The following is a 23,558-nucleotide window of genomic DNA, read 5'->3' as shown; positions in this document are numbered from 1 at the left end:
CAGATGCGGTATTTTGCTCACTGAAAAAAAATTTGTTACGTAATACAAGATGGAACGCTTAGACTGTCTTAAAGATGAACATCTTTATGCACACTGGGAAAAACAGTGCGGTTTATGAAACTTCTGAGACCTTCCTTTACTGTGTGCTCCTCAGCATTCAGATATTTCACTCTAACATTCGCATTCAGCACCCTTTCAGTATATAGTTTCCATGTGTCTTTATGACGTCATGACATCTTTATTTTTATTTCTCTTATTTCTTTTATTTCTATTACTGCATGCATCTAGCAAGGTACACCTTGCTAGTGCTGGACTCCTTTTTCCCTTCAGAACTGCTTTCATTCTTCATGGCATAGATTCAACAAGGTGCTGGAAAATCTCCAAACTTTTGGCCCATACTGATATGACGGCATCGCACAGTTGCTGCAGATTTTTCAGCTGCACATCAATGATGTGAATCTCCTGTTCCTCCACATCCCAAAGGTGCTCTGTTGGATTGAAATGTGGTGACTCTGGAGGTCATTTGAGTACAGTGGACTCATTTTCATGTTCAAGAAACCAGTCTGAGATGATTTGAACTTTATGACATGGTCTGTTATACTGCTGGAAGCAGCCATCAGAAGATGGGTACACTGTGGTTATAAACAGATGGACATGGTCAGCAACAATACTCAAGAAGGCTGTTGTTCAGCTGATGCTCAATTGCCACTAAGGGGCCCAAATGTGCCATGAAAATATCCCCACACTATTACACCACCACCAGGAGCCTGAACTGTTGGTGCAAGGCAGGATGGATCCATGCTTTCACGTTTACACCAAATTCTGACCCTACCGTCTGAATGTTCCAGCAGAAATTGAGAGTCACCAGGCTGGGCAATGTTCCTCCAATCTTCTATTTTCCAGTCTTCTATTCTATTATCTTCTATTGTTCTTGTGTGATGAGCCCAGGTGAACTATAGCCTCAGTTTCCTGTTCTTAGTGTACAGGAATGGCCCTGAGTGTGGTGTTCTGCTTCAGGGTTCGGCATGTTGTGCATGCCTGTGATACTCTTCTGCATACCTTGGTTGTAATAAGTGGTTATTTGAATTATTGTTGCCTGCCAGTTCAAAGCAGTCTGTCCATTCTCCTCTGACCTCTGGCATCAACAAGACATTTTCTGCCAGAAACTGGATTTTTTTTTTTTTGAAATATTCAGACCAGCTTGTCTAGTACAAGCCACCATGCCACATTCAGAGTCTCTTGAATCAATACTGAGGTGCAGTTTGAACTTCATCAGGTCATCATGATTATTTCTACATGTCTAGATGCACTGATTTGCTGCCATGTGATTGGCTGATTAGATATTTGCTTTATTGAGCAGGTCAATAGGTGCACCTAATGAAGGGGCCGGTGAGTATATACTGCTGTGGGATGTAATTGCAATGTATTTAATAATATCTGTCTTGATTGTTTTTCTGTATTTTGGTCTTAAGTATTTATATGGCTTATGATGCTAATTCAGGATCACAGCATATTTCTGGCTGTGTTACTGACGCTCAGGTGTCCCAAAATTTTAGATGTTGCAATCAGCTAACATGGAAAGAAGCACAAAAATGGCCTGCATGACTAAACTTTCACTATTGCTCCACTAGCTTGTCTGGGTTTTATGTCTCTCTTTGGATTCATGTATGCTCGCTGTTTTCCTAAAGCCCTGCTCTCTCTCTTATCTCTTTCCTGCGATTGTTCTTATTGTGGGAATTTCAAGAACTTTGCACTTAAATAAACACAATGGGGAACCTAATAAACCTGCAGTCAGTACTGTATATATCTTGAAGGCCAGCCACTTTCCCACGGACTTCAAGATCTTTCCCATATGTCAGAGTGAAGCTGTTATACAGATCAGTGACTTTACCTGCTTTCCTGCTCGAGCCGACTGGCTGCAGGGACCCGTCAACCCGATGGGATTTTTACAGCGGTACAGTTCAAAGTGAAGATTTTACACGGCCCTGCTTGTGCTCCAAAGCATTTGGTCTCCTACTATATTTATCCTATACATTACTAAATCATCAGGCTGTTCACATTACTCTATGAGAGCTCATATAAAAAGTCTGTCTCTGAACTCAGCGGTTTCAGTATGATGAGACTAATGAATTCATATTGATGGATTTCAATATAAACTAAAACAAATACTGTTTAATTAACTTATATTTCTAAGATCTCCCTCTTCCACTCCTCTGATGTGACGTCTCTGCATGACAAATTCGTGTCCCGTCTCTTTGCAGTTGTGTGTCCCCTGACATGTTTGAATGGAGGAGTATGCAGCTCAAGGAAGCACTGCCTGTGCCCTCCTGGCTTCACCGGTCGACTCTGCCAGTTTCCACTTCAGCAAGCTCAGGCAGCGCGAGGCAACAAGCAGCCTGTGTACCCCGTAGCTTTGAAGCCAGATGGCCCGAAATTTGGGGAGCAGCCAGGCATAAGCCGCAGCCAGTTCACACAAACATCGTCAACGTCGATCTTCACCGTCCCCTTGTCACAACCGGGACATCACTCCTCAGAAGGTACCTATCATCTCCCTCTGCACCTCTCAGATTGGGATAGTTTTTCTTCCCATCATACTTCTTTCCTCTGATATCTACCTTTTCTCTTCCAGTGCAGTTTAATGTACGTGTTCACCACACGCCAGACACCTCTGTAGTGATTCACCCTCTTGACGCCTCGGATATCAAGCCCCCTCATAAGACAGGGCCACGCCACTTCCAGATTAGACGCAAACCAAAGGGGCGCTGTTTTCAGGAGACCACGCCCAAACAAGCTGTGAGTTTAGACCCTGCTCGCAGTAGTGGATTTTCAGCCCGAAATATAGGCACGTGTTTTCCATTCATAATGTTTCTCCATTTTGGTGCTTTAGTGCAACAGCACCCCACTTCCTGTTCTGACCAATCAGGAGGATTGCTGTGGCAGTGTGGGGAATTCATGGGGACAAAACAAATGTTATCAGTGCCCCAAATTACCATGTGAGTACCTCAAGCAATGTCTTATTTCATTTTTTTTTTCCCACTTTATGAATATCATATACACTTATTTAATCACATTTAATCATATCTAGTCTTTATACTTAAAAAAAAGTCTTCAGTATTCAGATTTTTTAAAATTCTAATCAACATCTTGTGTGTTCCAATGTATAAAATTACTGTTTATTGAGCCAAAAATGTCAAGCATTCCCACCAATTTATACCTTCTGAAATTACGGCCCTGGATTAAAACAATCACTTCATACCTCTTTAAAAGGAAAAGTGTCTGAATGCGTACATGAAAGTTAGTGGTAAGGTTGGGTATGTGAAAAGGAAGAAATTATGAGAATTACACCCAGACAGTGAGGCAGAAAAAGGGAATGTGGAAAATAACCCTCTAGTTAAGCATGTTCCTATGGGCCTGCCCAGTGCAGGACTGTCATCACACTCCAGAAGATCAAATTTTCAAGAAAATCTTGGCTACTCAGATTTTTCCACTCCGCTATTATTCCATCTCTCAGTTCTGGCTCAGACAATGTGGCCTTTGACAAAACCTGATCGCGGTTAGTCTTTCGAAAGCTGTTTTTGCCAAAAGTGCTGTCTGTTTTTTTTTTTTTACACATGCTTCTATTTTTAGGCTCCTCTGTTTTGTTTTTTTTTTAATGAGTTGATAAAGGTAAGCTGTGATGTTGCCTCTGTTTCCATTGTGATTTCACAATATGCAGCGTTTCCACGGCTCTGTCGTAAAACGCCTTCACATGTTTTCACCCCCTCAAGGAAAGTAGAACAGTAAGAAGAAGGAGGAGAATATTGTGGTTTATTATTTCAGGTCTCATGAAAGGATTATTCAGTCAGATCTCTAGCAAGCAACCTGTGATTAGAAAAGAAAACAAAAAGAAAAAGAGAGGTTTGTCCAGACCAAGTATTACAGGAGTAGAGTGAGACATTAATCAAATAAACCTTGTTTACACCCCAAACAATGATGCACTGATGTCTTTTCTCCACGGCTTCTTGATTAGACAACTTGATTAGGGGTGCAGTGAGGGTGTTGGAGTCTATCCCAGCTGTCATTGGGTGAGAGATGTGGTACACCCCAAACAGGTGGCCAGTCTGTCACAAAGCACACACAGACAGACATACAACCGTTCATGTACGCAGTCGCACTTATGGGCGATTTAAAATCAGCAATTAACCTAACTGGTGATTTTAAATCACCAATTCTGGCTTCCACAGTCCAAGGTCATGTCTCTGGACTATGGGAGGAAGCCAGAGTACCTGCAGAGAACCCAAGAACACACAGGGAGACTATGCAATGGTGGCAGTCCTCTCACTGAACTTCATTATTGGCATTTAAAAACTACGACTTCTTTTTTTTTTTTTTGGAATAATAAAAATCCTACAGACCTCAGTAAACCTGTTTGAGTTGTGGAAGCAGTTTTGTGTAGGAAAGAGCTTAAGAGAGAAGAACAAAGTGTTGTGCAAACACGCAAGCAGTTCTGTCAGGACCACCGCTAGAGTCAAAAGAAGGCTGTTATTTTTACCTGCAGTAATTTATATGTAGTGTCATGACTTTGGTGTAGGAACTCCCCTGTTTTCAGTCTGTATATGTGGAAACCTGGAGGTGAGTAGAGCAGCAGAAAGATCGCATGGACAAAGCAGAACAGGTATCACGACAGATACAATATTGATTGTCAGACACAGCATGAAAGAACGAGCAGGGGTGGAGCTGGGTTGCAAATCTGCAGCAACTTGAGGGAAACGTAAAAACCTTGTATGAGATTTACAGATGAGAAGAGCTGAGGCAGAGATGATGTGTGCTGGCACTGAGATCAGCTGATTTGCAGTTATTGCACCTGTTTGGTTGTAAAGGGCTGTTGTAGTATTTCAGGTATACAAAAATTGCAACGTGGTGGATTCAGGATAACACCTGGTGGGTGCTTAAACATCTTGTACAATTTCATTTGAAATTGTTAGCGTTTTGACATTGGTGATGATTAATAATCCAGCTCTTATTTAATTATACTGGTAATTAGGGCTTTACAGTTTTATTTTGTCTCTTATCAGCCACCTGCATCCCTTCTCTCTGCTTTTCATAGACCTTTACCTGTGTGCTTTGCTGTGTCCTTCCTCAGATGCATCAGTCAAACAGACCATTGTGGAAGATTATGGCTCTGCCTGTCCCCAAGGCTATAAAAGATTCAACAGCACTCACTGTAAAGGTAAAACTCAGGATGTGCACTGCTAGGAAAAAGAATTTGCCCCCTTCCTTATTTCATTTTGTTTTTTGCACATTTGTTAAATGTAACTTAAAATGTTTCAGATCATCAAACACATTTTAATATTAGACAAGGATAATAAATACAAAATGCAGTTTTTAAATGATGGCTTCATTTATTAAGGAAAAACGCTTTCAAAACCTATCTGCCTCTGTGTGGAAAAGCTCAAAAAATGGCCAAAAAGCTGAACTTTTGGAAGGTTTGAGTCCTGTTACATCTGGCATAAAACTAAAAACATACTGTGAAACATGGTGGTGGTAGCGTGATAGTCTGGAGCTGCTTTGCTGGATCTGGACAACTTGCTGTAACTGATGGAACCATGAATTCTGTTCTCTACCAGTAAATCCTGAAGGAGAGTCTCTGGCCATCAGTTTGTGCCCTGAAGCACTTGGATTATGCAGCAGGTCAATGATCCAAAACACACCAGCAAATCCACCTCTGACTGGCTCAAAAAAAAAAAAAAGAAAGAAGGTTTTGGAGCAGCCTGGTCAAAGTCTGAATTTAAATCAGATTGAGATGTTTTGGCATGACCTTAAACAGGCTGTTCGTGTTGGAAAACCCTCCAGTGTGGCTGAATTAAAACAATTCTGCAAAGAAGAGTGGGCCAAAATTCCTCCACAGCATCATGAAAGACTCATTGCCAGTTTAATGCTTGATTGCAGTTCTTCCTGCCAAGGGTGGCACAATCAGTTATCAGGTTTAGGGGCAGTTAGACAGGTAGGTTTGGATAACTTTTTTAACCTCATAATAAATGAAACTATCATTTAAAAGCTGCATTTTGTATTTACTAATGTTATCTTTGTCTAATATTATGCATGGTTGACAAATCAGGAAGGAGGAATACATTTTCACAGCATCCAGGAGTAGTTTCCAGCAAGGACAAACCAGAACTTAAAGCCAACTTTAGGAGCTGTTTCTACATTTCAATTTTAATCTCATCTTTTCTTACACCTCACCTCCTGACCCCTGAAGATATCAATGAGTGCTCCATGCAGGGCGTCTGTCAGAATGGAGATTGTCTGAACACACTGGGCAGTTTCAAGTGTTCCTGCAAATCTGGTTTTGTCTTGGAGAGGAATCAATGCATTGGTGAATAAAAATCCTTTCTGGGTTTCTTAACTTCTCTGCTTTTTATTGCATATCCACATGAATGACATGAAACATTCATTCCAGCTGTGTGATATACTGTCGGGATAGATTGCCAGAGCAGTTTTCTCCTGTGTTAGAGTCTCCAGCCGAGGTGGGTCAATGCTTCCGGATGGCATCCAACACCAGGAGCTGCGATTACCCGCTGCCAACCCTCCACACCCAGGTGGTATGCTGTTGCACAGTGGGCAAAGCCTGGGGCCAAAACTGTGAAAGATGTCCCGAGGTGGGCACAGGTGAGCGAATTTCAATGGAAGAAATATTCAGTTAATAAGGAGTTTTACTTCCTCCCACATTCAGCGTTGTGTTCATTGTTGTAATAGTGATGTCAGGGCCGCCTGCTGCGCATCAACATATTTATGATCAAAGTTACTTATTTATGATGGAGATTTCATCACAGATTTCCTCTTTAAATAAATAATCATTATTATCATTTGGTTAAATGTATTGTAATGATTTTTCCAGATCATTATGCAGCTCAACTCATTCTTGATGACATGAAAGTTTACAGAATAGAGATAATAATAATTTTTTCTGTACTTGATCATTAGTAAGCCTACAGTATACAATGAAAATAAATCATATTACAGCTTCTCAGATATAAAGAGTTTCTGCTCTGTTCAGTCTGATGGGTTAAATGTGATAAGATTAAAAAAAAAAGATTGAGCTGTTAGGCAATAAAATAAACTAAGTAGAATATCTTTCACTTTCTTTTCATAATTTAATCCATAAAGTTAAACTTTCATATATTCTGTATTACACATAAAGTGAAATATTTCAAGCCTTTTTTGTATTAATTTTGATCATTATGACTTGTAGCTTGTGCAAATCAGAAATCCAGTATTTAAAATTATTAGAATATATAATTTCGAGTTTGAGTAAATTACTATTTAAACAGTATAAATACCATGTGTCTCTCAGTCTAGTTCCGTACATGCAACCACAATCACGGGGTAGACTGCTGACGTGACAGTTGTCCAGATGACGATCAGGGTGAGCCACAGAAGGTCATTGCTGAAAAGGCGGCTATTCACAGACTGCTGCATCAGAGTATATTAATGGAAGTGTGGTTGGAAAAGGTGCAGAAGTAACAATGTGCACGTTTGGGATGACTGCAGGATTGTCAAGAAAAAACTGATTGAGTTACTTGGAAGAGCTTCACAAAGAGTGGAGGAAGTCTGGAGGAAAAGTGGAGAGGCAGGGGAATCCAAGGTGTTCTTTTTAAAGTTTCAAAGCTTAGATTCAAGTTTTCAGGATTTCCATATGCTTTTTAAAAATCCAGAAAGAATGACTCTCCAAGCTCACTCAACCTATTTTACAGGATGTGAGATTCTCGCAAAGTGAAATAAAGTAATATTTAATTCCTCTCCTCTTTTTCTCCTTTCAGCGGCCTTCAATAAATCTGCCCTGCTGGGAAAGGCTACTTTTTCATAACATAAGAGAGACCTTGACAATCACCATACCGCAGCCTGAAAAGGAAGGTGAGCGCTCAAATGTGCTTCAAGAATCTTTTAAATCCTGTATGAATCACGTGAATTGAGAGTTTAAATTTCCCTCTATTGTGTTTTCTTTCAGAAGACGACAAAGAGGTAAAATATAATTTCTGTCTTTTAATACAGTAATAAAAAACTATTATTTTTGCTCTTTTAAAATGCGATTCTCTCTTGCAGAGGCACCCAGAGACAACCACTGCGCACCAGGTCCCCACCAGCACCAGCGGTCCTCGTGTGCCCGGTAAACGCACCTCCAGGGTCACCAGCCTGAGTCATTAATATCCCCAGTGATAAAAACACACTGAAAGTGGCATTTATTCACTAAATCCACAGTGACAGGAACATTTCTTTCTTGCTGCTAACTGTAGCAGCACTGTAGACTGAATATTGTCAAGCATGATCAGATATGAGGACTAACGTTCAACATGTCATAGTTCCTGCTGAAGCCTGCCCACTTCACTTCTTCTCTGTTGGATCCACAGTTATTAAACCCACCCTTCCGACAATCATCCGAATGACTCCAGGCAATGACCCCTTCGAAACACAGACAAAAGTCTTCCGTGAGTCTCACACAAAACTTCAAACCGGCTTAAAGATCTCTCTCTATTAACCTCATAAAGGGTTACAATTATAAATGCTGGCTTATGTTTCATGCACCACGAGTATAGAAAATCTAGCTCTCCACGTTCCCCAGTAAGAGAAGATGCTGTGGTGAGCTTTGGGTTCATTTCCCACAAATGACATGTTGACTTTCTCCATGCTGTGAACAGCATTTGTCATGTGATGCACTCGATTTTTAAGGCTTAACCGATCCATGGTGCCATACATAAACAGAAAGGAAAAAATAAGTCAAGTAGGCTAAATCTAGTCTGACGCATGCTTTTTTTTAATGATTAGCTGATGCTTTGGGGCACCGTGCATGTCATGTGCATTCGACCGTGAAGCATGAACCAGCCTTAAGGCTATGTTCACACTCTCTTGGTTTTATGGAGGTGACGTGTGCTGGTATTTAGGAGCAGGTGATGTGATACACACTCCATTTCCATAAAATGAAACGGAAAACTGTCCCCAGTTCTATCAGTGATAAACACTGACAGCAATCCCAAAGCGTTCACAGAGCTAGGCTTTTGTGCTTCCGCTGCTTTCTTCTGGTCTGTCTTGTGTGCAGATTTATGATTTTCTAGAGAGTCCTCCTGAACTGCAATTTCTCTTTGAAGTCAGCTTCAGTCGGTCTTCTTTGATTGGCCTCTGTCATTCACTTTGATGTGGAAAAAAAAAAAAAAAAAAAAAAAAAAAAAAAATCATTGCTGCTATAATGTGAACATGGCCAGAGACAGAAGTTAGGCATGGCATGGACATTTTCAGCTTTCTGCATCAATGTATCCATATATATGCATGTTCATATATATATGATGACGCTCTTTGTTTCCTCCTTGAAGCAGAGACAGATGAATGCAGGCTGAGCAGAAACATTTGTGGTCATGGAGAATGTGTGAACAGCCTGAATGGTCACATCTGTCACTGCTATCCTGGCTACCATCTCAACCCGCAGAGGAACATCTGTGAGGGTAAGAGACAATGGTAGAGACAGGAGGTGCCAGTAGGGAGTAGTTTCTTTATTTTATGTTTCTCAATCATAGTGAACGGACTGCAACAATAGATGTTTTTGTGAATTAAAACTTACCTTTGACTGAAATTTCACATTATATCAAAAAAAAAAAAAAAAAAAAAAAATCTCTCCATGAATTTCAAGTAGTAGTCACTGAAACATTACAGCAAGAGCTGAACACACTGCAACTCACAAAACACCTGCAGACAGACAAAACGCAAAAATGAACTGAGCATCTGTCATGGCCGGGGAAGAAACGGGCGAGGAAGGGCCAACACGAGGGACTCCAGAGAGTGGCATAACTTAAAGGTATTTATTTATGTAGGGAAAAACACATACAAAACCCTTGGAAGGGAGACGAAGGGAAGACACGGGGAACACAGGACCACGCAGGCACAATAACGTCAACGACGCGACAGGCAGAGAAAATGCAGGACTTAAATACACAGAAGGGCTGATGAGGGAAGAGGAAACAGGTGGGAACACAGGTGACACTGATAACCAAGACGAGACCAGAGGGAAACAAAACTGAATACAACAGACAGGGGCTAGATGGATATCAAAATAAAACAGGAAGTATGACAAGGGAACAGAGACGCCAACCTGACACAGAATACAGAGAGACACGAGGGACTAGAAATAACTGAAGGCAACTATAACAGATAACAAAACAACCTGAGAAAACGGAAACCATATCAAGAAAACATAACACACTGGGCCACCGGCCCAGGACATGACAGTACCCCCCCCCCCCCCCTCAAAGGCCGGCTCCCGACGGCCAAGACAAAAAACCAGACCAGGGCGGGAGGCGGGGGACCAGGAAGGAGGGCCCGAAACAAAAACAAAACCCAGGCAGGGAGCAGCAAGGAAGAAGGCCCAGGGACAAAACCAAAACACTGGGGAAAAAAACAAAAAAACAAAAAAAACAAAACCGAGCAGGGGCAACAAAGTCCGGGAACAAAAACCAAAACACAAGGAAGCACTGGGGCAAGGCTAGAGCACAAGGGCAAAAAGACAATAAGCAAAAGGAACAGAATAAACAAAAGCAATGGCACAAGGCTGAACAACAGTCCAAAAACAAGAACAAAACACAGGGATGAGAAGAAAAAAACAGGACGAAACAAAAAGCGACAGCACAAGGCCGGATAGCTCCAATGTCAAATACAGGCATCAAACAATGAACAGAACAGGAGCCAAGACAAAACAAAACAGCAAACGGCAGGGGAAAAACAGTTCAGTTCAGGGGAGTCCATGGGAAACCCAGAACAAAAAAAAAAAAAAAAAATACAGTTCAGGGGGCCGCACAGGCCAAGGGGCCACAAAGCAGAGTCCCAATGAAGGAGGCCGACCGCGCTCCCAGCAGCGACGAGGAGCAGGCACTGGAGGCCGACCGTGGGGCATGCGGCGGCGGAGACGGGCGACCCCGGGCTCTGGTGGGGAACCCTCAGGCGGCGCGGAGCGCTCGGACTGAGCGGAGACCCCCAACGGCGCGGAGCGCTCGGACTGAGCGGAGACCCCCAACGGCTCGGACTGAGCGGAGACCCCCAACGGCTCGGACTGAGCGGAGACCCCCAACGGCTCGGACAGAGGTTCAGGACTCCCCGGCTGCACTGCAGGGCGCACGGCCGTCTCCTCCAATGACTGGGGCTGCTTAGCAGGGCATAGTTCAGGTGAGTCGGTTGGTGAGAATGATGGCAACAGGGGAGCTAACTGGGACTCTGACTCAGAGACCAGAGACTCTACAGCAGTCGACGGGAGAGACTGGGGCTGAGACAGAGAAGCTGCTGAGACTGACAGGGAACCTGACTGGGAAGGAACTGGAATCGGGGAAGCTGACACTGGGGAAGCTAAGGGAACCAAAATTACAGAGGGAGCAGGAGCCGACGGGGACGGAGCGGAGGCTAGAGCTGGAGCTGACTGAGGACGAGGGAGAGCGGCTGGCTGCGAGCCAGAGAGAGCAGACTGCGAGCCAGGGAGATCTGGCTGCGTGGAAACTGACCGAGAGCTAGGGAGATCTGGCTGCGTAGACTGGGACTGAGCTACAGCTGACTGAGAAGGCTGGGAGTGAGCTGAGGCTGGGGCTACGGCTGACTGAGGGCGCGGGAGAGCCACCGAGGCTGACTGAGACCGTGCTGCTGCAGCTAACCCTGAAAACTGATGCGAAGGCTTGGACCTGGCTGCCCCCACCCGCGGAACAGGTACGGGTGCAGGGGGAGCTGGAGCTAAGGGAGCTGGAGCTACAGCTGACTGGGAACACTGCGACTGAGGGGGAGCTACAGCTGACTGGGAACACTGCGACTGAGGGGGAGCTACAGCTGACTGGGAACACTGCGACTGAGGGGGAGCTACAGCTGACTGAGGCGAGAGTGACTGGGGAGGAGTACGGCGATGCCGGGTGCGCTGTTTCCTTCGCGTTCTGTTGGAGTGGGAAGCACGATTCTCAGCATCCAGGATGTCCACCAGCAGAGGTGAATCGATAACCTCCACGTCATCTGGCAGCCAAGAGAGGTCCGGGGAGGCGGTGGGCTGTGCGTGAAACGGTGAGAATGACGAGGACGAGGTGGGAGAGGTGAGTTGAAGGGATGACGGCGGATCCGGAAAGCGAGGCAGCGCCTGTGGTGCTGAGCTGCAGCGGAGCGGAGGAGACGACGGAGGTGAGATGACCGGCTGCAGGAGAGGTGAATTAGCGATGGCTTGGAGGAAAAAGGTTGTGTCCTTGCCCTGGACAGGGTGACCAATATTAAACAGTTCAGCTTGTAAATTTTTTCCAGAGCATGATTATGGAATGGGCAAGTGAGGCAGTGTCAGGATGGGTGAGGAGCCAAGTGGAGGAAGAAAAAAGTCTGCAGCAGAAAATTGCCTGAATTATCCGGCGGGGTTCATCAGTGGCATGAATGATTTCCTGGAGAGATCTATGAGCTCCAAAATCACTTCCTCTTGCTCGGGGGGGCTCCTGGTGTCCGCGGGGTCCATAGTTTGGTCGCGTCGTTCTGTCATGGCCGGGAAGAAAACGGGCGAGGAAGGGCCAACACGAGGGACTCCAGAGAGTGGCATAACTTAAAGGTATTTATTTATGTAGGGAAAAACAAATACAAAACCCTTGGAAGGGAGACGAAGGGAAGACACGGGGAACACAGGAACACGCAGGCACAATAACGTCAACGACACGACAACAGGCAGAGAAAACGCAGGACTTAAATACACAGAAGGGCTGATGAGGGAAGAGGAAACAGGTGGGAACACAGGTGACACTGATAACCAAGACGAGACCAGAGGGAAGCAAAACTGAATACAACAGACAGGGGCTAGATGGATATCAAAATAAAACAGGAAGTATGACAAGGGAACAGAGACGCCAACCTGACACAGAATACAGAGAGACACAAGGAACTAGAAATAACTGAAGGCAACTATAACAGATAACAAAACAACCTGAGAAAACGGAAACCATATCAAGAAAACATAAAACACTGGGCCACCGGCCCAGGACATGACAGCATCTTCGTCCATCTGGCAACATATGTGCCGTAAATATAACTAAATACAGAAATGCACTCCAAGCAGTCCAGGTGAAAAATGTTTCCGGGTGGCACAAAGATGTGATCGAACCTGTGGGGGAAACTGCTTGTCATTAATGTTTTGTGACTTTTGAACTTTTGATCATCACTTATTTGTACTATTTCACTATTTCAGTGTTGGCATGTGTTTACCTAAGGTGCAGTGCCTTAAGCTCTTTCAGTCATAAAAATAGACACATGACAAGAATAATTTACATATTTTCTTACATTTTTTCTATTGCATTGGTCTCAGAGAATAGCGGAGGTGCTGAATTATGTCTGATCTCAAATTTCATTGTATTGGCCTAGTCACGTTATGCAGGTATTATGTACATGTTATAGCTCAGGCATTCAAGGCATGACACATACCTACTACTTATGGTCAGTATTTTTGCTTATACAGTAGAAAAAACTCAATTTTGGGCAGTGGCCAGAGTTTTATTTGGCTTTCAAAGTAAGTGTTTGCTCACAAGTGATAAATTAAAACAAAGAATTGTCAGAATTGCATAGCATGCAGTCTTCAACACACCCACCCTGTTTATTAATACTCTCAGGTAACATCCAGCAAGTAAACTGAACAAAGGTCATAAAATTATTGGAATGCCCCTTTAAAGACATGTTTTATTTCTTTTATTTGCGGGTATATTTGGTAAAATGCGAAAGCAGGCGAGCTTTGTAAGTCACTTTTGTTCAAACTGCGCATGATAAGTGTCACAAGTGTCTGCAATGACTGGTCAAAAAGCTGAATCACAGTAGGACTAAGATGAAAAAACTTTATTTTAATCTCCTGACAAATGTGTATACACATTTTTTAAGAGTGAAATAAGCAAACAGCAGCTATGTAGTTGTTTTTTAATTATTTATTTATTTTTTAGCTGATCTGAGTGAGAGGCAGTTGAGCTCGCCAACGGACTAACATTCGTTCCTCATGAAAAACACTTCCTGGGATCAGCGCCATCTGTCCCCTAAGCTCTGTGAGCCTCTGCAGTCTGTCTGTATTATATACCACTTTCACTTTTCTCTTTCTCTCACCCCTGTTGTCTAGATAATAACGAATGTGAGTCAGAGCCATGCGGCCATGGCAGAGGTGTTTGCATAAACATAGAAGGAGCGTACAAATGCCTCTGTCGCCCTGGCTATAAACACATGGTGCAGCATGGTAGACTTAAGTGTGTAGGTGGGTTATGTTGAGTGGTTCCCATGTTAAAATGCCTTTTCTATATTCCATCAGATCCTGCATTGACTCTGACCTTTCTGTGTTGCAGATGTGGATGAGTGCTTTAACCAGGACATCTGTGGTATCGGGGGTCATTGTATGAACCTGCCCGGTTCTTATAAATGTGAATGTCACAGCGGCTTTAGGAGCAAGTCACACTGGCATCCGGCCTGTGAAGGTACAACAACGCGGATTATTGTGGCATTGTGGATAATAGAGTGCAGACTTCCCACTGACAAAACACTTATTGTGTGTTGCTACAATATGCATGTAAACTTCTCCACATCTGTTTCAGATGTAAATGAGTGTTTGAATCCCGACACTTGTCCCAATGAACAATGTGAGAACACGCCGGGCTCCTATGAGTGTGTCCCTTGCTTGCCTGGTCACGAGGCCCATGCTGGCATCTGCTATGGTGAGTTAAACTTTAGTGCAAATAACTTTTATTATCACACTAAAGCGTCCAAAAAAATGAAAGCATGCTGGGGTTAAGATATATAAAAAAAAAAAAAAACAGCATGAAACTTATTTGTAGTAACCAACCTGTGCAAAACACCTTGTAATTTATGGAACAGTGTCAAGGTCTGGAGTGTGAGTGAAGGATGCCAAGGCAGAGTTCAAAAACTAAAAGCAAGCCACTTATTTGGCTGATAAAAGTCTAATCAATAAATCCAGAGCATAGGCCAAAAACAGAGTAAATCCAGGCAACACAGAGAAACACACAGGGAAAAAATAGACAGGCAGTGAAAGAGTACTGGCAGCATGGTGGTGTGGTGGTGGTTAGCACTGTTGCCTCACAGCACAAAGGTCCTGGGTTCGAATCCACTAGCTGGCTGTGGTCTTTCTGTGCAAAGTTTGCATGTCTGCATGGGTTCTCTCCAGGTACTCCGGCCTCCTCCCACAGTCCAAAGACATGCACTTAGATTAATTGGTGACTCTAAATTGGCCATAGGTCTGAATGACTGTCTCTCTCTGGAGACTGAGTCCTATGACAGCTGGCATAGACCCCAGCCCCCCTGCAACCCTGAACAGGATAAGCAGAAGAGAATGGATGGATGGATGGAAACAGCATGACATGACAGGGAGCAAATAGGAGCAATAAATACACACCGACACACAGAAGGCAATCAAGGGAAGTGGAAGCACCTGGGGAACTAATCAAAGACATGGGAAGTAGAACTAAAAGCAAGACACAAGGACTCACAAAATAAGACAAGAAGTAACTCAACAGGGAGACACCTAATGCAGAGCCAAAGACTTAACCACACAATACAAGAAGACACAAGGGAGGCTGTACTAAACAAAGAATCAAATATTAATGACCCATTAATAACCCATATATAAACCATAATACAAAGTAACGAGATTAACAAATGAACATCTTAAAGATTATGAAAACTAAACTGAAATCCAGAAAACAAAACCCCTGGACCATGACAAAAAAATTTCAGTATCAGGCATTTGTGCCAGAGTGATAATAGAAAAGGTTATTAAGTCTTGTCAAAACCAACCACTCAAGATAATCGGCTGGTAAACTCAACAAGAATTCAAAGGAGGATCAGCAATCTGTAGCTACAAGCATTTCACTGCATCACAGTAAGTTGTTTGGATTTCTCCCACATCTTTCACCAGATATTAATGAGTGTCAGAAGCCGGGCATCTGCCCTAACGGTCACTGTGAGAACCTCCCTGGTACCTACCGTTGCCTATGCAACGAGGGCTTCCTCCCATCTGTAGACAGCAAAGGTTGCAGCGGTAAGTAATGGTTACCTCACCTAAACAAGCTTACCATAAAGTGACTTTACCAATGAAGGATTACCATGAAAGAAGGTGCATTTGCACCAGCTGCATTTATTAAAATGATTTCTCCCACACAGACATCGATGAGTGTGAGGATGTTCGGCTCTGTGCTAACGGCCGCTGCATCAATACTGATGGCTCCTTCAAATGCCATTGCTACCCAGGATACCAACGCACACAAGAGGGCAGTCACTGTGAAGGCATGAAACCACGTATTTAAACAGTGTTGACAGTGATATGCAGTTGTTAAGAACATATTATACTTATGCATAAAAAAAAACTGAGTTCAGTGAAGCCTTGTCCAGTTTGAGGAAGGAGAAGATCACACTCTTCATATTCTGGGACTTTTTTATTTTCTTCTTGTCAGATATCAACGAGTGTAAGAATCCATCGAGCTGTCTGGGGGGTCGCTGTATCAACAACATGGGCTCATACCACTGTGAGTGCCAACTTGGGTATAAACTGGTCGGAGGCAGGGAATGCCAAGGTCAGTGTCCTCACTTCTTATTTTAACCAGGAAATAGGATTGTGTGCATCACTTATTTTTGTGTGTGACTGTGATGGGAGATGATAGGAGGATACCTGGGGAGTTTTGGCAATATTAGAACCAATGTACTAAATGTCTGAAAACACATAAACAACCCACTTTTTTCTTACAACTCAGGTGCGTTATAGATTCAAACATATATTTAGAGCAGCCCATCTGATTTCTCTTTCAGACATTGATGAATGTGCTGTGGACAGAAGTCTCTGCCAGCCCCACGGTTTTTGTGAGAACAAACCGGGCTCGTACGAGTGTGTCTGCAATCACGGTTATGTCCTTTCAGAGGACAAGCGCTGCTGTGAGCGTAAGTCTGCTCTGATTTCCTCAGAAGTCAAAAATGATCATATCCTATGTCTGCATGAACGAAGGCACAAACTTTAAAAGGCCAGCTTGGTAAACTCAAGGTTATCTGTAGCCCGGTGAAGTCACCAGAAATCCACACTAAAGCTTCTTTATGCTGCAGTTGTTCGAGTGAGGACGGATGAGAAGAAGGAGTGCTATCTGAACCTTGACGACACTGTTTTCTGCGACAGCGTTCTGGCCACCAATGTCACCAAGCAGGAGTGCTGCTGCTCCATCGGAGTGGGATGGGGAGATCACTGTGAGATTTATCCCTGTCCTGTCTCTCATTCAGGTAAATGTGAACTTCACTGTGTATACAAAAGCAAGAATACTCATATTTGTGTTAAGCAAATGGTGGCCATTTTGTCACAGTTGGTATTTAGTATGTCTTCTGTACTTTGAATTCAACTTTTGCTTCTCCAACCCAGCTGAGTTCCACTCCCTTTGTCCAAACGGGCAGGGTCTCTACTATGAAGAGAGCCTCCAGTACAACCTCCCAGCCTACCAAGGTAGGTACTATGTAAACTCAGACACAAGCTAAAATATTGCACCAGTTCTTCCATTCTGTGATATTAAATCAATCACAGTATCATTTTAATCAACTACAGGGCCTTTGTTCCATCCATGTCCAAAGAAGCTGACAGTTTCTAGTGTTTTGCCATTAGTCACAGTTTTCAGTTTATCAGCTGTGAATCTGCTGCTGACGAAGCGATCTTTCTCTCTTCCTTTCTCTCCTTGGCTGCAGATATTGACGAGTGTTCCTTGTTTGCCGAAGAAATCTGTAAGAAAGGTCGCTGCGAGAACACGCTTCCAGGCTACGAGTGCTACTGTCAACAGGGCTTCTACTACGATGGCAACCTCCTCGAGTGCATTGGTAAATGCTTAAGTACACGACATAAAAAGAGACTTCAGGCATTTCATCATAAAAAAAATGCTTTAAAGGCTAATTTTGGAAATCCATAATAGAGATTTGTATGCTCGTTCTAATAGATTTTTGTTGGGTTCTTTTCTGGTTCTTCCTCAGACGTGAACGAATGCCACGATGAGTCTCTGTGCACTAATGGTCGGTGCATCAACACTGAAGGGTCCTTCTACTGCAACTGTAATCGACCCTGGGTACAAGACCCTAGCAGGAAAAAGTGTGTAATGGCAACAGTAGCAGGTTAGTATGTTCCCCCAGCTTAAACTGCATTTATCTGGCTACTGTAGGAATAATGCCGAATACTTGGGTTTGGGGTGATTTTTTTTTTTTTTTTGTGCAGATGTGAATGAGTGTGAGAACCCAGAAAACTGTAAAAATGGCCGCTGCGTGGACACTCCAGGCTCGTATTATTGCATCTGCTCTCCACCCTGGACCCTGGCCACTGACCGCAACAGCTGTGTGACTCCGGAGGAGCAGGCTGGTGAGTGCAGACTCCCTGCAGTGAGAGAAGCCAGTGGTTGGCAACAGCAGTTTATGGAAGAAATAATTGTGTTAGATGTTATATATGTGTTATATGTAAGACAGAATATTTCTCTTTCTGGCTGAAAACCCGTGAGCCATTTCAGGCTGGTAACTGCATCTACACTGCATCATATACACGTAACATGCCTCTCTCTCCTCACGTCATATGTCATTATGTTTAAAAGCCACCTGTTTAAGTGGCTTTTAGAGGCATAGGCAGATTCACTCCCCAATTTCTGTCCTGTGGGGAGTGATGGGCTCCGAGCCTATGTGCAAAACTAATTATATTCTGCTGCTGCTGTACTAATGCATCATTTCAAACATACAATACTGGGCAAAAGTCTTGTGTCACTCCTCATTTCTTTATATTTTGCTTCCAAGGAGCCAGACTTTCTTGTAATAGTTTTTCTTGTAATTGGAGAGCAATAGTTCCCCAGGCTTTCTGAGGGTCTTTTTTTCTTTGGACATTGGCTGCTTTTTCACTCATTTTCAGTCTACTTGACCATTTTCAGAAGTGGCAGTGACAACAGGTGATGAATCCAAATCTGAAATTTTTTGTTTCAAATCATCATCAGTCAGTATTTAGGAGGTCAGGAGAGCGGTGCAACAGTGAGTGTCTACAGCCATTTGTGGAGGCTCTGTCATGGTTTGGGGCTGCATTTTAGACAGTGGTGTTGGAGATCTTGTCAAAACCAATTGAATTATGAATACAGAAAAGTAGCGTCAGGTTTTGATCCATCATGTAATACCATCTGGGACATCTTAATTTTTCAGTACGACAATGATCCCAAAGCTGGATAGAAAAGAAATCACACAGTGGAACACGGACCTCAATATTATTGAAGCAGTGTGAGATCATCCTGACAGAGAACAGAACAAAAAGCAGCCAACATACAAAGAAGAGCTTTGACTGTCCTTCAAGAAGCCTGGAGAACTATTCCTGAAGACTGCTTAAAGAAATAACAGGAAAGCTGCCTCAGAGAGTTCAGGCTGTGTTGAAGAATAAAGGCGGTCTAAAAAGTGTACGTGCAGAAAGTTGAAGTCAATTAAAAATTTGAGTGGAAACGATCTACATTTCAGCTTTTTCTTTTTCATTTCTACCACAGCTAAAGCAGAAATGTAGATTGTTTTCACTCTTTACTGTATCTTTGCACATGCACCAATAAATTGCTGCAGCTATTTCCAATTTTTAGAGCAAAATATAAAGATATGAATGATTTTTTTTTTTTTTTAAACACAGCAATGGTCACGTAATGAGAGTGACGCCAGTTTTATGATGCCACCAGAGTTAAGCCATACAGAGATTAAAACCTTGTGCTTGTGCTGCCTGAAGTTGTTGTGAAATATGCATTTCACAACAACTTGTGAGGTTGTGCTTGTGATGGAAAAACATTATTTTTAGACTGTAGACTACTGTCTCAGTACAGTGCTGTTGCTTATATTAGCGGTTACAGGCAAACCGAGTTGCTAAAAATAGCCTGCTTTTCCTCTACAGGTATTTGGTTTGGCTTTAATAATGCTCACATATTCTCTGACCTAAAATAAACCCAGTTAGTGGTTGCCTTTGTGTTGTTGGGTGTAATCGCTGCCTGAATGTGTGGCTCATCAGTGTCAAACACTGAAATGTTAAATCTACATGTAGAAGTGATTTTTTTTTTTTTTTTTTTGTGAAGTAGTCACTTTGTTTTTCAAATTGGACATAGGGTTTTGACTTCTTTGTCTCACGCAACACTTGAGAAATAATAAATCTTGAAGCTAACGTTCTGGATGAAAACAATAACTGGGCTTTCAAGCTGGTCATCACTTAACACTGAGCTGCATCAGCTACCTGGTGGGCCCAGCTGACCTGGTCATGGAGTCAGAGTTTGCTTATATCACCTGGTAGAAAAATCTGTGTTGAACGGTGAATTGCTTTCTCCTCATTATGACCAAAGGCCGAAGACTCGCAGTTACAATTACTGCATCCAGTTTAAAGAAGGGTAGCTGCAGCAGTAGTACTTGCTAAAACAAGTGCAATAAGGCAGTCGTACTGGTAACTGGCAGTGAAGTATGAGTTTAGGGGAGCCGTCTGATGAACGTGCTGGCTCTTAACTTCATGTGTGTCCTTGTTTTGTTTGTTATATTTATGGACACAACCAAACTGTGGGTTTGGAGAGTGTCTCATTGTGCAGCAGTGACGCACCATTGCAGCTGTGCAGATGATGTTCACAGGAGCAGTTCGCAGCTGAATGTGATACAGCTGAGAGATAGGTGGTTACCTCAAATTTGAGATCGGTTCTGTCCCACAGAATGGAGGATTACACCTTACAGGTGGCAGGGGAAGCAATAGCTCATGATGGAGGAGTTCAGGTAACGCAGGATCATTTTAAGAATTATGACACTGAGCCGTGGTTCGGGGCGCCGGCTCTAATAAAGCAGATCAGCTCTCATGTCAGCAACAAAAGTAAAATGCTAAGTGTGGATTAATCTTCATAAACCTTGGGTACAACCTCAAGTAGGATACGAGCAGTCAAAATCCCCGCAAGTTGAAGGAGCTGTCCTGATACTGATCATGACATTGAAACAAGTCAATAGCAGCTCCTGGAAAGTCCACCTCAGTTATTTATGAGTGGCATGCAAGAGCTGCAAAAATAGAGGAAACTTCTTAGATAACATGATCTGGGCTCTGGAGAGTATTAAGTATAAATGGTTTGGGTCTCCCTGTTACCACTACAACCATGGCATAAATAAATCACTGGGGAATAGGTGGATGGATACAGATGAGCTTAAAATAAACTAACTTCTACACATGTTCTCGGCATAAACTGTTACTTTTAGACAGCATAAGGCCCTTTTAAAATAGTTTGTAACTCTATGCTCTTCTCAAAATTCCCTGTACTTCTGTACTGAGAATAGAAATCAAGTGCATAAAACTGAAAACTGTGTAAATCCACTGGGATTAGCTCTCTATTTTGAGCATGATCGCTAAGTATGTAGTAAACCCTGATTCTGTAGGTCTAGTCTAGTCATACCATATTTGGCTGAATTCAAGCTTCAAGGAAAAAAACTGAGATTAAAAGCAAAGTAATAAACAGAAACCCGATCCACACGAATGGCCTGCGCTGCAGTATTTTTTTTTTTTTAACTTGTAAAGTGCATTCAAACTTCTTGGCAGATTGAAATGTAGCTGGGACCGAGCTTCCTATCTTAACCTTCCAAGTATCTCAGAGGAGTTGTAGCTGCTGCACTGTGCATGACTTAATTTCATCGCAAAAAACCTCATGTGCAAGATTTATGATAAAATGTAAACAGATTGCAAGCAGGACATACAGGGTAGCTGACACACGAACCTTACCCACCTCACACTACAGCCTTAACAAAATTCTGAATTTCGTGATGTGTTTTTTTTGGGGGGTGGGAATTAATAGCCGGCCCCAAGCACATGTTCCTACTGTAACCAGTGTCTGTGGTGCCCTTTGCAGATGTGAATGAGTGCCAGGACCCCTCGTACTGTAAGAACGGGAGGTGTGAGAACACGCCCGGCTCCTTTCACTGCTTTTGCGACCCTCCCCTCACCTTCAGTGCAGCGCTGAAACAGTGCGTCTATGACGGTGGGTAAAAAAAGCAGCGTCAGCTCACCTGAACCTGACCGCTCAAAATGAGCTTTAGCTTACCTCGTCATCTGCCGCTTATGTAATTCCCTACTGTAATTCCTCCCAGTTTGTGTCCCATCTGGCCTGTGCCGGCTCTATCTGGCATATGATTTCTTCTTTTACCCAATTTAGAGACAGAGTTTCCCATTCTTTGTGTAGTTATTAAAAAATATGATGAATATACACATTTAGGCACACAAACAATGTCAGAGTATGTGGCAGTAACCATAGAAGTTGAGCAACTTCCACTGCATTTTTAAATTTAAAAAAAAAATTTGCATCTGTTTTTTTTTTTTTAAATTGTAGATGAAATTTGTATTTATTAGGATACAGAATTAGTCAGCGTCTGAAAGCTTCTCTGGAGAAAGGCCTGTGTGATACATGATTTACAGCATCTGTTTTGATTGCCAATGGACTGATTTAATATTTGCAATTAACACCGCTGAACTTTTTAAGTGTGACGAAATGACACTGAAGATTATAATACTTTATCTCCAAGAATGCAGAGGCTGAGAACAAACAGTAAGCCAAAAGCAAATGAGCTGTAACTATAAGCCGTTTGCCTAATGAAACTAAACTGCAGCCATTTGTCTTTTTTTTTTTTTTTTTTTGTCTAGCAAACAACATCACAAGGGTGTTGTTTTACCATTAAACACAGTGCGTGAAAGACTGGTAACCCAGCACAGAGCTGTCTTGCAAAAATATGAAACATTTTCAGCCTTTGAGTTTACATTATCATCTCATCTCAGCGACATATTACACTTTACGTAGCACATCAATTCATTTGTCACTGAAAACAGAGGCACTGTAGGAATTGTAGGGGATGAACCTATCAGTTCAGATAACTGTAATCTGGTCTATTCTGCACATATGAATAACTCTTACGGGCATGGCTGTGATAGCAACGCTTGTTCTTGGGTGTTTTGTGGATTTGGTAACTCAGTACTTGTCACTTATTTCTATGTACAAGTAGTTATGAATGTAAACAGAATAATTGAATCTGTTAAAAGCTTACTAGGTTTTATATGGCATGAGTATAGTTTGTTTAGGTATTTTCTTTTGCTGTATTTATTACTTATAGAACAAATATACTGAATGTGATAGGGTAAGTAGCAGCCAGGTGCTGCTAATCAAATGCACTTGATTACCTGATCATCAACAAGTGTGAGCACCTCTATAAAAGCAGATGTTTTGCATTGTTTGCTGGTCCAGAACATTGAAGTGTGTGTTAAAACAGTGCCACAGTCTTCCCAAAAGTGGATGGCCCAGCAAATTCACCCCAAGGTCAGACTGAAATGCTCAGAGAAATTGCAAAAAACCCAAGAACCACAGCTCAGACTCAGTTAGCATGTTAAAAGACTGAACAAGTGTGGCTTGTCCTCTTTAAAAAGAACATGGCAGCACAGCGTAGATTAGCAAACTTGCATCTAAACAAATCACAGTGTCCTTTGACCATAATGCGCGGCGCCATGTTTGACTAAAAACCTGTCAAGCACGCTGGTGGAGGGG

At 42.8% G+C, this 23,558-nt stretch overlaps 1 protein-coding gene across 1 annotated transcript in view; it reads left to right on the top strand.

Moving 5' to 3' along the window:
• The window catches only part of ltbp3 (latent transforming growth factor beta binding protein 3), a 38,633-nt gene that overhangs the window by 12,128 nt on the left and 2,947 nt on the right, over window positions 1-23,558 (top strand). The window contains 26 exon segments of the mRNA XM_030746032.1: window positions 2,262-2,537; window positions 2,630-2,793; window positions 2,888-2,993; window positions 5,123-5,209; window positions 6,239-6,355; window positions 6,493-6,648; window positions 7,800-7,811; window positions 7,814-7,837; window positions 7,840-7,893; window positions 7,988-8,001; window positions 8,083-8,146; window positions 8,388-8,465; window positions 9,345-9,473; window positions 14,117-14,248; window positions 14,337-14,465; window positions 14,583-14,702; window positions 15,920-16,042; window positions 16,165-16,287; window positions 16,455-16,574; window positions 16,807-16,935; window positions 17,095-17,265; window positions 17,402-17,482; window positions 17,719-17,847; window positions 17,998-18,135; window positions 18,236-18,376; window positions 21,879-22,007. Coding sequence (XP_030601892.1) covers window positions 2,262-2,537; window positions 2,630-2,793; window positions 2,888-2,993; window positions 5,123-5,209; window positions 6,239-6,355; window positions 6,493-6,648; window positions 7,800-7,811; window positions 7,814-7,837; window positions 7,840-7,893; window positions 7,988-8,001; window positions 8,083-8,146; window positions 8,388-8,465; window positions 9,345-9,473; window positions 14,117-14,248; window positions 14,337-14,465; window positions 14,583-14,702; window positions 15,920-16,042; window positions 16,165-16,287; window positions 16,455-16,574; window positions 16,807-16,935; window positions 17,095-17,265; window positions 17,402-17,482; window positions 17,719-17,847; window positions 17,998-18,135; window positions 18,236-18,376; window positions 21,879-22,007 — 2,946 coding nt within the window.

This window comes from Archocentrus centrarchus, chromosome 14 (genome assembly GCF_007364275.1).
Source record: "Archocentrus centrarchus isolate MPI-CPG fArcCen1 chromosome 14, fArcCen1, whole genome shotgun sequence".
Taxonomy (NCBI): domain Eukaryota; kingdom Metazoa; phylum Chordata; class Actinopteri; order Cichliformes; family Cichlidae; genus Archocentrus; species Archocentrus centrarchus.
This window is presented reverse-complemented; position numbering and strand designations above follow the sequence as displayed.